This window comes from Sardina pilchardus, chromosome 4 (assembly GCF_963854185.1).
Source record: "Sardina pilchardus chromosome 4, fSarPil1.1, whole genome shotgun sequence".
In the NCBI taxonomy this organism is placed as follows: Eukaryota; Metazoa; Chordata; class Actinopteri; order Clupeiformes; family Clupeidae; genus Sardina; species Sardina pilchardus.
The window spans coordinates 29,440,638-29,452,250 of NC_084997.1; the positions used below are offsets into that span (position 1 = coordinate 29,440,638).

The 11,613-nt window shown below is 49.0% G+C and overlaps 1 protein-coding gene across 1 annotated transcript in view; it reads right to left on the reverse strand.

Moving 5' to 3' along the window:
• Positions 1-37: 37 nt before the first annotated feature.
• nme9 (NME/NM23 family member 9) overlaps positions 38-11,613 on the reverse strand; it is a 22,914-nt gene continuing 11,338 nt past the window's right edge. The window contains exons 11-18 of the mRNA XM_062534940.1: positions 9,306-9,450; positions 7,925-8,032; positions 7,272-7,426; positions 5,308-5,452; positions 2,940-3,208; positions 1,413-1,508; positions 795-929; positions 38-533 (exon numbers count right to left, since the gene is read on the reverse strand). Coding sequence (XP_062390924.1) covers positions 478-533; positions 795-929; positions 1,413-1,508; positions 2,940-3,208; positions 5,308-5,452; positions 7,272-7,426; positions 7,925-8,032; positions 9,306-9,450 — 1,109 coding nt within the window. The 3' untranslated portion in view covers positions 38-477. The remainder of the gene's footprint in view (positions 534-794; positions 930-1,412; positions 1,509-2,939; positions 3,209-5,307; positions 5,453-7,271; positions 7,427-7,924; positions 8,033-9,305; positions 9,451-11,613) is intronic.

Consider the following 11,613-nt stretch of genomic DNA (forward strand, 5'->3'; position numbering starts at 1 on the left):
TGTGCCACATGCATAGTGGAAAATCAACATAAAGCCTTTATTTTCAAACAGTATGTCCTGCCCTTCTTTATTGTTACGGAAACAAAGCAAGACAGACATTGCAGGCTTTATTATGCCTGACTAAAACAATAAATACGGCTTCATCCCCTATGATGGGATCAAACACAAATCAGCTTTACCTACGTAAATAATTCATAATTCAACATTTCAAGTCTCACATCACCTCTATTTTCCTGATTAACCAATGGCTTTCCAGACAGAGCAAAGGCTGGAGGATTATTAATCTCCTCAGACTCAAACCCATCACAGCACTACAGTGTACCCCCCTGCATTTCATTTGACTCATAAAGCACGAGGGCTTAAGGGGAGGGATCATCTGTTGTCCAGTGGCGGGTCACGTCAGGAGTTCTAATGGGGTCAGCTCTCCCTGATGACAGAGACGCCACAAGCCCGTTTCCTCTGGCCTGACCTTTGACCTCAGTCCTGGGAGCTGTCGCCCGAACATCTCAGCTCCGCGGAGGACGTCGGGTCACCTGCCAATCACAGATACATTTCAGGGTCATAGCTGGAGGTATGACTTAAAAAAATAAATAAATAAAATATTAAACACATTCTTAGTGAATTGCAGTAAAACAGTGATTTCTTTGCATGTATATGTGCATATGAGTGCACAGAACAAAAAGGAAAACTTATTTCATATACTCATATGTCAACAAAATCCACAAAGTTACATCTTAAATTGGGGTTAGGGCCTATTTAGGGTATTCATTTCTGATTGGACGAGAGGCACTGACCAGACTGCGGACGGTCACTGGCAGCGCTGTGTGCCTCCACTTCCCCCATCCGCTCTGATGTTGGTATGGCAACGTCAGGAGTCCGGGGACCATGAGCTGAGAGTGCCTTATTCAGCTCTATTGGAGAATCGTCCTCTGATCAAAATAAATAAATAAATACCTTTAAGCTTGAGCTAGCGATGGCCATAAACCAGTTAACTAGACCATTGTAAAATACCACAATTAGAGCTGAAGAGGTAGCAACAGTAAAAGCATGAATGAAAACGGTGAAATAACCTGAAACTAACATTTTGACCAGTGTTTTGAGATGTCTATGGGACAGTATGTTAGTCACACATGTGTGTTTTAGGCTACATGAACTTTGGCAACAACAACACAAGAGTGTATTGTAGGCCTACAAACAGGAGTTCTGTCTTAAAGCCCTGCTCTCCTTATAGCATAACATAGTATTATGACTAGCATAAGTATAGATGGTCTGAGAGCAAAAATTAACACACTACAGTAAATTGATCGGTAGGAAGCCATGTACAGTACACTGAAGGTGTTGAGTACTGTATACTGCATGAGTGTGCAGTTCGGACCAGCTGATGGCTAAACCCCGATGCGTTTTTTTCTCACCCGGACTCATGAGGGCTATCAGCTGCTCATTAGCATCAGTTGAGGGAGATATCGACTCCTCCAGCTGCCTGAAGTCCTCGCAACTCTCCAGGCCCTCTTAGAGGAAGATTGGGGGGAAATGAATAGATTAATGATTTTCTACTGGTTGTTTCCCTTGCCTCCAGCAGAGCTTTCCTGCCTTAATGAAGCCCATGGCCCATATCTTGGGCCTAAATGACTCATATGGATTATCATCTACTCTGCTCAGCTGCTACAGTATACAAACAAACAGCAGCAAATAGACAGAAATAAACTACAGCAACAGAAAAACATTGTGTAGTTTAACATCATCACCTCTCACTATGTCAACATGTTTGTCTTTCGTTTCACAATGTAGGTTTTGGGGAATGTAGGTTAAGATCTGAGCAAGCTTCTCTCTCTCTCCCTCTCTCTCTCTCTTGCTCGCTCTCTCTGTCTCTCTCTCTAGCTCGCTCTCTCTGTCTCTCTCTCTCTGTCTCTCTCGCTCTGTGTGAGTGGAACCCAGCCTACTGAGGCTCGGCGTTCTGCTCGACTGGCCCGAGCTGCTGGATAGAGAGGCCCTGTCAGGCCCTGTCACACTCACTAGAGACACAGAACACACACACACAGAGCACACACACACACACACACACACACACACGAGACATAGAACCCCCCACACCCCACCCACACACACACATACTCACTAGAGACATAGAACACACACACACACACACACACACACACACACACACACACACGAGAGACATAGAACCCCCCACCCCACCCACCCACACACACACACACACTCACTCACTCACTCACACACACACACACACTCACTCACTCACTCACTCACACACACACACACACTCACTAGAGACATAGAACACACCCACACACACTCACACGCACACACTCACTAAAGACAGTGATCCTCCCCTCCCCACCCCCCAACCCAGAGAGCACCCACCACTGACACACTTAACCACTCAATGGACAAAGGCCACAAAGAGTGCAGGAGAGTGGATAGGAGGCTTGAATAGGCATACAGTACTGTATATATATAGAGAAAGAGAGATAGAGAGGGACAGAGAGAGAGAGGGAGGGAGAGAGAGAGAGAGAGATGGGATGTCCTGTCATCTATATGCCCACTGCACAAATCTTTTACATCATAACTCTAAGGTTAGCCCTGGATCAATGGTGTATTACTTATGTATTCATTAATTTAATTAAATCAATTCAAATGTACATTTTATTAAATGTGTATAGAAACCGATACACAGTATAGCATTAATACCCGTAATTTCCCGACTATTAGCCGCGGCTTATACGTTGATTTTGCAATATTTCTTCAGGTATGAGGTTAATATGTGTGGACAGTTAATATGGTGTTAGTATGGTTTTGTTTCTTTTAACTTGCATAAAACACTGTCCTGCGGCTTATGCACAATGCGGCTTATATGCAGGAAATTACTGTATCATTAATTAGCCTAGCAGTGTGAGCACAGTGTGGTGTTTTTAAAGCACCTTCATCACGAGGAAGTGACGCCATCTCTCTCTCACCACTGGCCTCCTCCTCTTCGCCGATCTCGCCGAAGATGAAGTCCATCTTCTGCCGCGCGTGCTGCGGGTTGGACGAGCCGTGGACGGAGTTCTCCAGGAGGTCGCGGGCGAAGCGGGCCCTCAGGGAGTCGGGCGCGGCCTGGCGAGCCTCGCTGGGGTCGGCGGGGCCCATCATGGCCCTCCACTCCTCCACGGCGTTCTCTTTGGTCAGCACCAGCAACAGACATGGGCCCCTGACGAGCACAGCACACACACACACACCATTGGAGACACGTCTCAAGAGGCTGACCTCCTACTGTACATACATTATTTACCAGAGTGTCTCTTCTGTTCTGTTCCATTCTGTTCTACTCTGTTGTCTTCCAATCTATTCCATTCTGTTCTATTCTATTTTATTCTGTTCTATTGCATTCTTTCATTCTGTTCTATTCTCTACTCTGTTCTATTTCATTACCTGTATGTTTTATTCAGAGCCATATACATGTATCATGTATATGGCTCTGGTTTTATTGTATTGTTCTACTCTATCTTATTCTATTCTGCCCTACTCTATTCTACTCTGCTCTACTCTATTCTACACACACTGTAAGTCTGTCAGTAGGACTACATTACAGTACAGCCCCCCTACAGAGCAGGTTTTTGTTGCATAGCTCTCGTTCTATTCTTTGTTGACACTTGTATAGCTATTACAAAATGAAAGGATGCATCATCCCGTGTGGCCAAAAGATTCCAATGGCTGCACTGAGCTCACAAACACACCCAGGAGTCCATCCAACAGTGTCAGTGTCAGGAGAGTGAGGGACTGAACGCGGTGGCCTGTGCTACAGGAGAGCCTCAGTGCTGACGCTAGCTAGGAGGACATGCGAGTCCGTGTGCAGCACAAGGCCACAATTATCTCCATATCTCTCGCAGCCTTGCGTGAGAGCTCTGAGCATGTGAGTCCTGTGGTAATGTGAAGGGAGCCCGCGCAGTCTCCAGTCCACAGTCAGCCTGCAGTGAGCGGGAACTCACCACTGTGGTGATGAAATGACCATGGAGTGTGTGTGTGTGTGTGTGTGCGTGTGTGTGTGTGTGTGTGTGTCTCTGAGGGGGAGGGGGTGGACTCACTCAAGAGAGAAATGGGGTGGACGTGGTGGCATAAGAGCTCCCGCCCTGGTCGCTCTAGCACTCAGAACGGGGGCCAACACGCTTACATAACATCAGTTGGCCCGGGAGCAAATGATGGAGGAGGAGGAGGAGGAGGAGGGGGAGGAGGAGGAAGAAGGCCACATCCGAGAGGAGGAGGAGGAAGAGGAGGAGGAGGAGGAGGAGGAGGAGGAGGAGGATCTGCGCTGTGATGAGGAGGCGGAGGGACTGCAGATGGACCCGGCGGATATAAATACACTCATCAGCAGCCGCCGCCGGGCCGGATACGGCACAGCTCTGGCACTGATCCGGCATCAGCCCACCGCGTCCTCCAATCAGCACACGCCCTGCAGTCCGTAGGTGGGTACGTGATACCCAACACTAGGGCGGGCAGTGCTGGGACAGGCCAACTCACAGCCCATGGATCAGTGGGCAGCGCCTGGCTGTAACGCTTCTATCCCTTACTGTTCTTTCCCAGTTGCTCTGGTGCATCTCTCCAATCATCATTTACGTTTGCATAACAGTAGGCCTACACGCATTTCTCTAATAATCATTTGAGATACATGCAATGTATGCATGTATGTATGTATGTATGTATGTTAGTATGTGGGCACTTTATGATTGCACTGTCAGCACTTTCTGGTGTTATGTTATATGGGATGTAGGTAGCAGCCTGTTTGTCCACGACAAATTTCCCTTTGGACATACTTAAGTAATTTTATCTAATCTTATCTTATTTACAGTACTCGAGACGCAAGTGGACACAGTGGATTATCTGCAAAAGAATACAACTTGCTCAAAATGCTCAAATGCTTAGTTTTTTTTTGTTTCAGAAGCAGATATTGATGCCAATCAACATGTCAGTATCATCGGCATGAAAAGTTCCTGTGTCACTGTTGTCAAAATACAGTTTTTCGGTTTGCCATATAGTATATCAATTTCAACATGGAACATGTGACCTGCAAGGAGGGTGATGCATGAGACTGGCAGTGGCACCTTTCACCTTCAACAGACGTCTCAAAGGGACTCTCTCTCTCTCTCTCCCTCTCTCTCTCTGGCTCCCTCTCTCTCTCTCTTTCTTTCTCTCTCTCTCTCTCTTTCTCTCTCTCTCTCTCCCTCTCTCTATCTGCCCCACAGTTAACTGTTCTACCCGGACACGCTACAACGATCTGGATCAAACCCCTCCGGCTTGGGTTCTGCCCCTCACCGGCACATGAAGTCCACCAGCTGGCTGAAGAACGGCTTGTCCCGGTGCTCCCTGTAGAACTCCTCCGCCAGTTCTCGAGACAGAACCGTCTCCTTCTGCCGCATGATGGAGAACCCCCCGGCCCGGATCTCCTGGAGAATCTCCTCTGGGAGGAGGAGGAGGAGGATAAAGAGGAGGAAGAGGAGGAGGTGGAGGAGGAGAAGGAGGAAATGAGGAGAGAGAAAAAGAAGAGCGAGGTTTAATAAGTTACTCAGGATCTAGTCAGTAATGCACCATGTTTCTAGGAGATTTGTACACGGCTGCTGTTATCTCTTTAATAAAATACCCAGGATCTAGTCTGCAATGCACTCCGTCTCTGGGAGATTTGGATACTGGAAAAGCACAGGTGTACACTTCACTCCTGCACAGGCTGACAAACAGTTATCTTATTTGGGAGGGCAAAAACAAATACAGCTTATCTTGAAAGTTCTGTTTATTTCGCTCACTTCTCAGAGACTGTTTTGTTCTCGACACAAACAATTCTGCTTCCCCTGCCGCACAGATAATCTCTGTGTGTTTTCAGGCATTTATCTGCAGTAGCAGCACGGGCAGTGAATGGGCTCTATGGGGAAGCAATGCGGCCTTGGCACGGGCACTATTTCCTGTGTGCGTTTTAAAACACGGGGGCCCACATCAGTGTGTGTTATAAAACACGGGGGCACACATCTGTGTGTGTTATAAAACTCGGGGGCACACTTTGCCGTGCGTTGTAAAACACGGGGGCACACCACAGCGTGAGTTATAAAACACGGGGGCATACCACAGCGTGCATTATAAAACACAGGGGCATACCACAGTGTGCATTATAAAACACAGGGGCCCACCTCGGTGTGCATTATAAAACACAGGGGCACACCTCGGTGTGCATTATAAAACACAGGGGCACACCTCGGTGTGTGTTACAGTATAAAATACAGGGGCCCACCTCGGTGTGCATTATAAAACACAGGGGCACACCTCGGTGTGCATTATAAAACACAGGGGCACACCTCGGTGTGTGTTACAGTATAAAATACAGGGGCCCACCTCGGTGTGCATTATAAAACACAGGGGCACACCTCGGTGTGCATTATAAAACACAGGTGCACACCTCGGTGTGCATTATAAAACACAGGGGCACACCTCGGTGTACGTTATAAAACACAGGAGCACACCTCGGTGTGCATTATAAAACACAGGGGCACACCTCGGTGTACGTTATAAAACACAGGAGCACACCTCGGTGTGCATTATAAAACACAGGTGCACACCTCGGTGTGCATTATAAAACACAGGGGCACACCTCGGTGTACATTATAAAACACAGGGGCACACCTCGGTGTGTGTTACAGTATAAAACACAGGGGCACACCTCGGTGTACAGTATAAAACACAGGGGCACACCTCGGTGTGTGTTACAGTATAAAACACAGGGGCACACCTCGGTGTACAGTATAAAACACAGGGGCACACCTCGGTGTACAGTATAAAACACAGGGGCACACCTCGGTGTGTGTTACAGTATAAAACACAGGGGCACACCTCGGTGTACGTTATAAAACACAGGTGCACACCTCGGTGTACAGTATAAAACACAGGGGCACACCTCGGTGTGTGTTACAGTATAAAACACAGGGGCACACCTCGGTGTACGTTATAAAACACAGGTGCACACCTCGGTGTGTGTTACAGTATAAAACACAGGTGCACACCTCGGTGTGTGTTACAGTATAAAACACAGGGGCACACCTCGGTGTGTGTTACAGTATAAAACACAGGGGCACACCTCAGTGTGCGTTATAAAATACAGGGGCATACCACAGTGTGCATTATAAAACACGGGGGCACACTTCAGTGTGCATTATAAAACACAGGGGCACACCTTGGTGTGCGTTATAAAACACAGGGGCACACCTCAGTGTACGTTATAAAACACAGGTGCACACCTCGGTGGCGCTCCACGCCGTCGGGCTTGATAACGGCCAACGTGTCCTCCAAACGCGGGAAGAAGAAGCCGATCTCCCGCTCGGCCTCCTCCGAGCTCCCGCTGCCGTGGATCTGGTTCACGAGTTCCCCCTCCGCGGAGAACCGGGCCCTCAGGCTGACCGACGCAGAACAGAGAACAGAGAGAGAGAACAGGAAGGTGATCAGGAACATCAGAAAATGAGTAGTAGAAGTCTCACTTCAGTGGATTGTTTGTGCTTGTGTTGGTGTGAGTGTGTTGGTATCTGTGTGTATTGGTTGAGGTGTGAGTGTATTGGTATCTGTGTTTGTATGAGTTGAGGTGTGAGTGTGCTGGTATCTGTGTGCATATGAGTTGAGGTGTGAGTGTGTTGGTATCTGTGTGTGTATATGAGTTGAGGTGTGAGTGTGTTGGCATCTGTGTGTATATGAGTTGAGGTGTGAGTGTGTTGGCATCTGTGTGTATATGAGTTGAGGTGTGAGTGTGTTGATATCTGTGTGTATTGGTTGAGGTGTGAGTGTGTTGATATCTGTGTGTATTGGTTGAGGCGTGAGTGTGTTGGTATCTGTGTGTATACGAGCTGAGTTGTGAATGTGTTGGCATCTGTGTGTGTATTGATGGTGAGCTGGGCAGTACCAGTCGGGCTGCTCCTCCAGGGCCAGGCTGATGTCGGTGGGCCCCAGCATGCCTCTCCAGCGCTGCACGGCGTCTCTCCGAGCCAAGGCCAGAGCCAGCACTGGACCACTGAAGAGAGACCCGCAGCACATCACGCAGGAGAAATGAAATGACGTTCATTCCATCAGAGTATTCTAGAATGTTGCTCTCTTGGCAGGTTCCGCATGTGTGTTCTTTAGAACACTCCTCCGCTTCCTCCTCTCTACTGGGTGTTCTATGGAACACTCCACCACCTCCTCCTCCTCCTCCTCCTCCTCCCCAGAGCCATATAAAGAGAGAGTTGCGACAACCCGGGTACAGAAAATTCGGTTTGTGACGTGGTTCGTGTAACTTTAAGTAGTTCAAATAGTTCCCAGAAGCGATTTTGACTGTTCGTTAGAATCATAAAATAACCGTCTTTTACTGTCTGTTAACGAGTGTTCGATCCCAACTTCCGGGAACTATCCACGATATTCCGCAGCCCAACAATGGGGGTCGCCATGACACCGAGACGGTTTTCTATTTCCGGCGAAGCTGCATTGTATCTGTTTTAACGTGACGGTTTACGGTGCTTAACATATCATAACGCATATAAAAGTCAACTTTTCTATTTTATATCGGTTATATGTGATGCAGTATATACATGCTGAGGGCAGAATTGTCAACATTTCGAAAGAAATCTAAGTTGAGGCATAACCTAGTTTGCTATGGAGAACGCACATGTTAACAGAATGAACGGAAGTTGAAAACAGTATCGTAACCATCGCAACGATACATATTTCCGGGTTGAGGAAAGAGGTGAATTGTTGAGAAAATATGGAACATTAGCGTCAATGGCTCTGCTCCTCCCCTTCTCTTCCTTCAGAGTATTCTAGAATGTTGCTGTCTTGGCAGGTTCCGCATGTGTGTTCTTTAGAACACTCCTCCGCTTCCTCCTCTCTACTGGGTGTTCTATGGGACACTCCACCACCTCCACCACCTCCTCCTCCTCCTCCTCCTCCTCCTCCTCCTCCTCCCCTTCTCTTCCTTCAGAGTATTCTAGAATGTTGCTCTCTTGGCAGGTTCCGCATGTGTGTTCTTTAGAACACTCTTCCGCTTCCTCCTCTCTACTGGGTGTTCTATGGGACACTCCACCACCTCCTCCTCCTCCTCCTCCTCCTCCTCCTCCTCCCCTTCTCTTCCTTCAGAGTATTCTAGAATGTTGCTCTCTTGGCAGGTTCCGCATGTGTGTTCTTTAGAACACTCTTCCGCTTCCTCCTCTCTACTGGGTGTTCTATGGAACACTCCACCACCTCCTCCTCCTCCTCCCCCTCCTCCTCCTCCTCCTCCTGCTCCTCTCCAGTGGGTGTTGTGAGTGCAGTACCTGGTCATGCTCTGCAGGAGGGCTGGGAAGTAGTCCTGCTCCAGGTGTGCGCTGTAGAACTCCCTCACCTGCTCCTCGCTCAGGGTCAGCTCCTTCTGCAGGGCCACGCTGAAGCCGGCCTCGTGGACGCAGGACAAGATCTCGTCTGCAGACACACAACGACACACCACACCATCAGCCAATCAGGGATGACCACTGCCACACGAGGACAAATGTTGTGACTGTGAATGATGGTTTTAGGGCTCAAATGTTCAAATGTTCAAATGTTGTGACTGTGAATGATGGTTTTAGGGGCATTAACAGTGTGCAGACTCACTTCTCTTCTTGGCTGCAAACTACATTATCAGAGTCGCACACTCTTTCTTTGAACTCCTTTTGACTATTTTATATTTTAGATTTACTTTCGTCCGACGTTTCTGCTGGCCACAAATAAATTGTGTTTCTTAAATTGAGTCTGCAGCTGCACTTTGTTTATCTAAGATATCTCTCTAGGCAGCTCCTCTATTTGGGTGTGCATTCCTTCAACGCATTCATTCGTTATAAAAATGACATTTTAAAATGAAAACGTATTAAAGGTATGAATTTCTGTTAATAAAAATAAATATGAACTGAGACATCGCAACTGTGCAGCACTGCTGAGGGAACAGGTAGGTGTCTGAGTTCCTGTTAAAACACTAACTGCCCGCCTCACAAGGGGATTTAAAAAGCAGTCGGCCATGTTAAAGGGGAAATTTGGTGATTTTTCAAACAGATCTCCGAGAAACAGAGATCTATGTGAATAATCGCCGGATTTCTCCTTTAAGGGTGGTGAGAGGGTGTGAGTCTCAGTCTGCCATGTTAAGGGTAGTGAGAGGGCGTGGGTCGGCCATGTTAAGGGTAGTGAGAGGGCGTGTGAGTCGGCCATGTTAAGGGTAGTGAGAGGGCGTGGGTACCAGTCGGCCATGTTAAGGGTAGTGAGAGGGCGTGGGTACCAGTCTGCCATGTTAAGGGTAGTGAGAGGGCGTGTGGGTGCCAGTCGGCCATGTTAAGGGTAGTGAGAGGGCGTGTGAGTCGGCCATGTTAAGGGAAGTGAGAGGGCGTGTGAGTCGGCCATGTTAAGGGTAGTGAGAGGGCGTGTGAGTCGGCCATGTTAAGGGAAGTGAGAGGGCGTGTGAGTCGGCCATGTTAAGGGTAGTGAGAGGGCGTGTGAGTCGGCCATGTTAAGGGTAGTGAGAGGGCGTGTGAGTCGGCCATGTTAAGGGTAGTGAGAGGGCGTGTGAGTCGGCCATGTTAAGGGTAGTGAGAGGGCGTGTGAGTCGGCCATGTTAAGGGTAGTGAGAGGGCGTGGTCTCAGTCGGCCATGTTAAGGGTAGTGAGAGGGCGTGTGAGTCGGCCATGTTAAGGGAAGTGAGAGGGCGTGGGTCGGCCATGTTAAGGGCAGTGAGAGGGCGTGGGTCGGCCATGTTAAGGGTAGTGAGAGGGCGTGGGTGCCAGTCGGCCATGTTAAGGGTAGTGAGAGGGCGTGTGGGTGCCAGTCGGCCATGTTAAGGGTAGTGAGAGAGCGTGTGAGTCGGCCATGTTAAGGGTAGTGAGAGGGCGTGTGAGTCGGCCATGTTAAGGGTAGTGAGAGGGCGTGGTCTCAGTCGGCCATGTTAAGGGTAGTGAGAGGGCGTGTGAGTCGGCCATGTTAAGGGTAGTGAGAGGGCGTGTGAGTCGGCCATGTTAAGGGAAGTGAGAGGGCGTGTGGGTCGGCCATGTTAAGGGCAGTGAGAGGGCGTGTGAGCCAGTCGGCCATGTTAAGGGCAGTGAGAGGGCGTGTGAGCCAGTCGGCCATGTTAAGGGTAGTGAGAGGGCGTACTAGATGCCAGTCTGCCATGTTAAGGGTGGTGAGAGGGCGTAGATGCCAGTCTGCCATGTTAAGGGTGGTGAGAGGGCGTAGATGCCAGTCTGCCATGTTAAGGGTAGTGAGAGGGCGTGGAGGTGCCATGTTAAGGGTAGTGAGAGGGCGTGGGTGCCAGTCGGCCATGTTAAGGGTAGTGAGAGGGCGTAGATGCCAGTCGGCCATGTTAAGGGCAGTGAGAGGGCGTGGGTCGGCCATGTTAAGGGTAGTGAGAGGGCGTGAGTCGGCCATGTTAAGGGTAGTGAGAGGGCGTGAGTCGGCCATGTTAAGGGTAGTGAGAGGGCGTAGATGCCAGTCGGCCATGTTAAGGGCAGTGAGAGGGCGTGGGTAAGAGTCAGCCATGTTAAGGGTAGTGAGAGGGCGTGTGAGTCGGCCATGTTAAGGGTAGTGAGAGGGCGTGGGTACCAGTCGGCCATGTTAAGGGTAGTG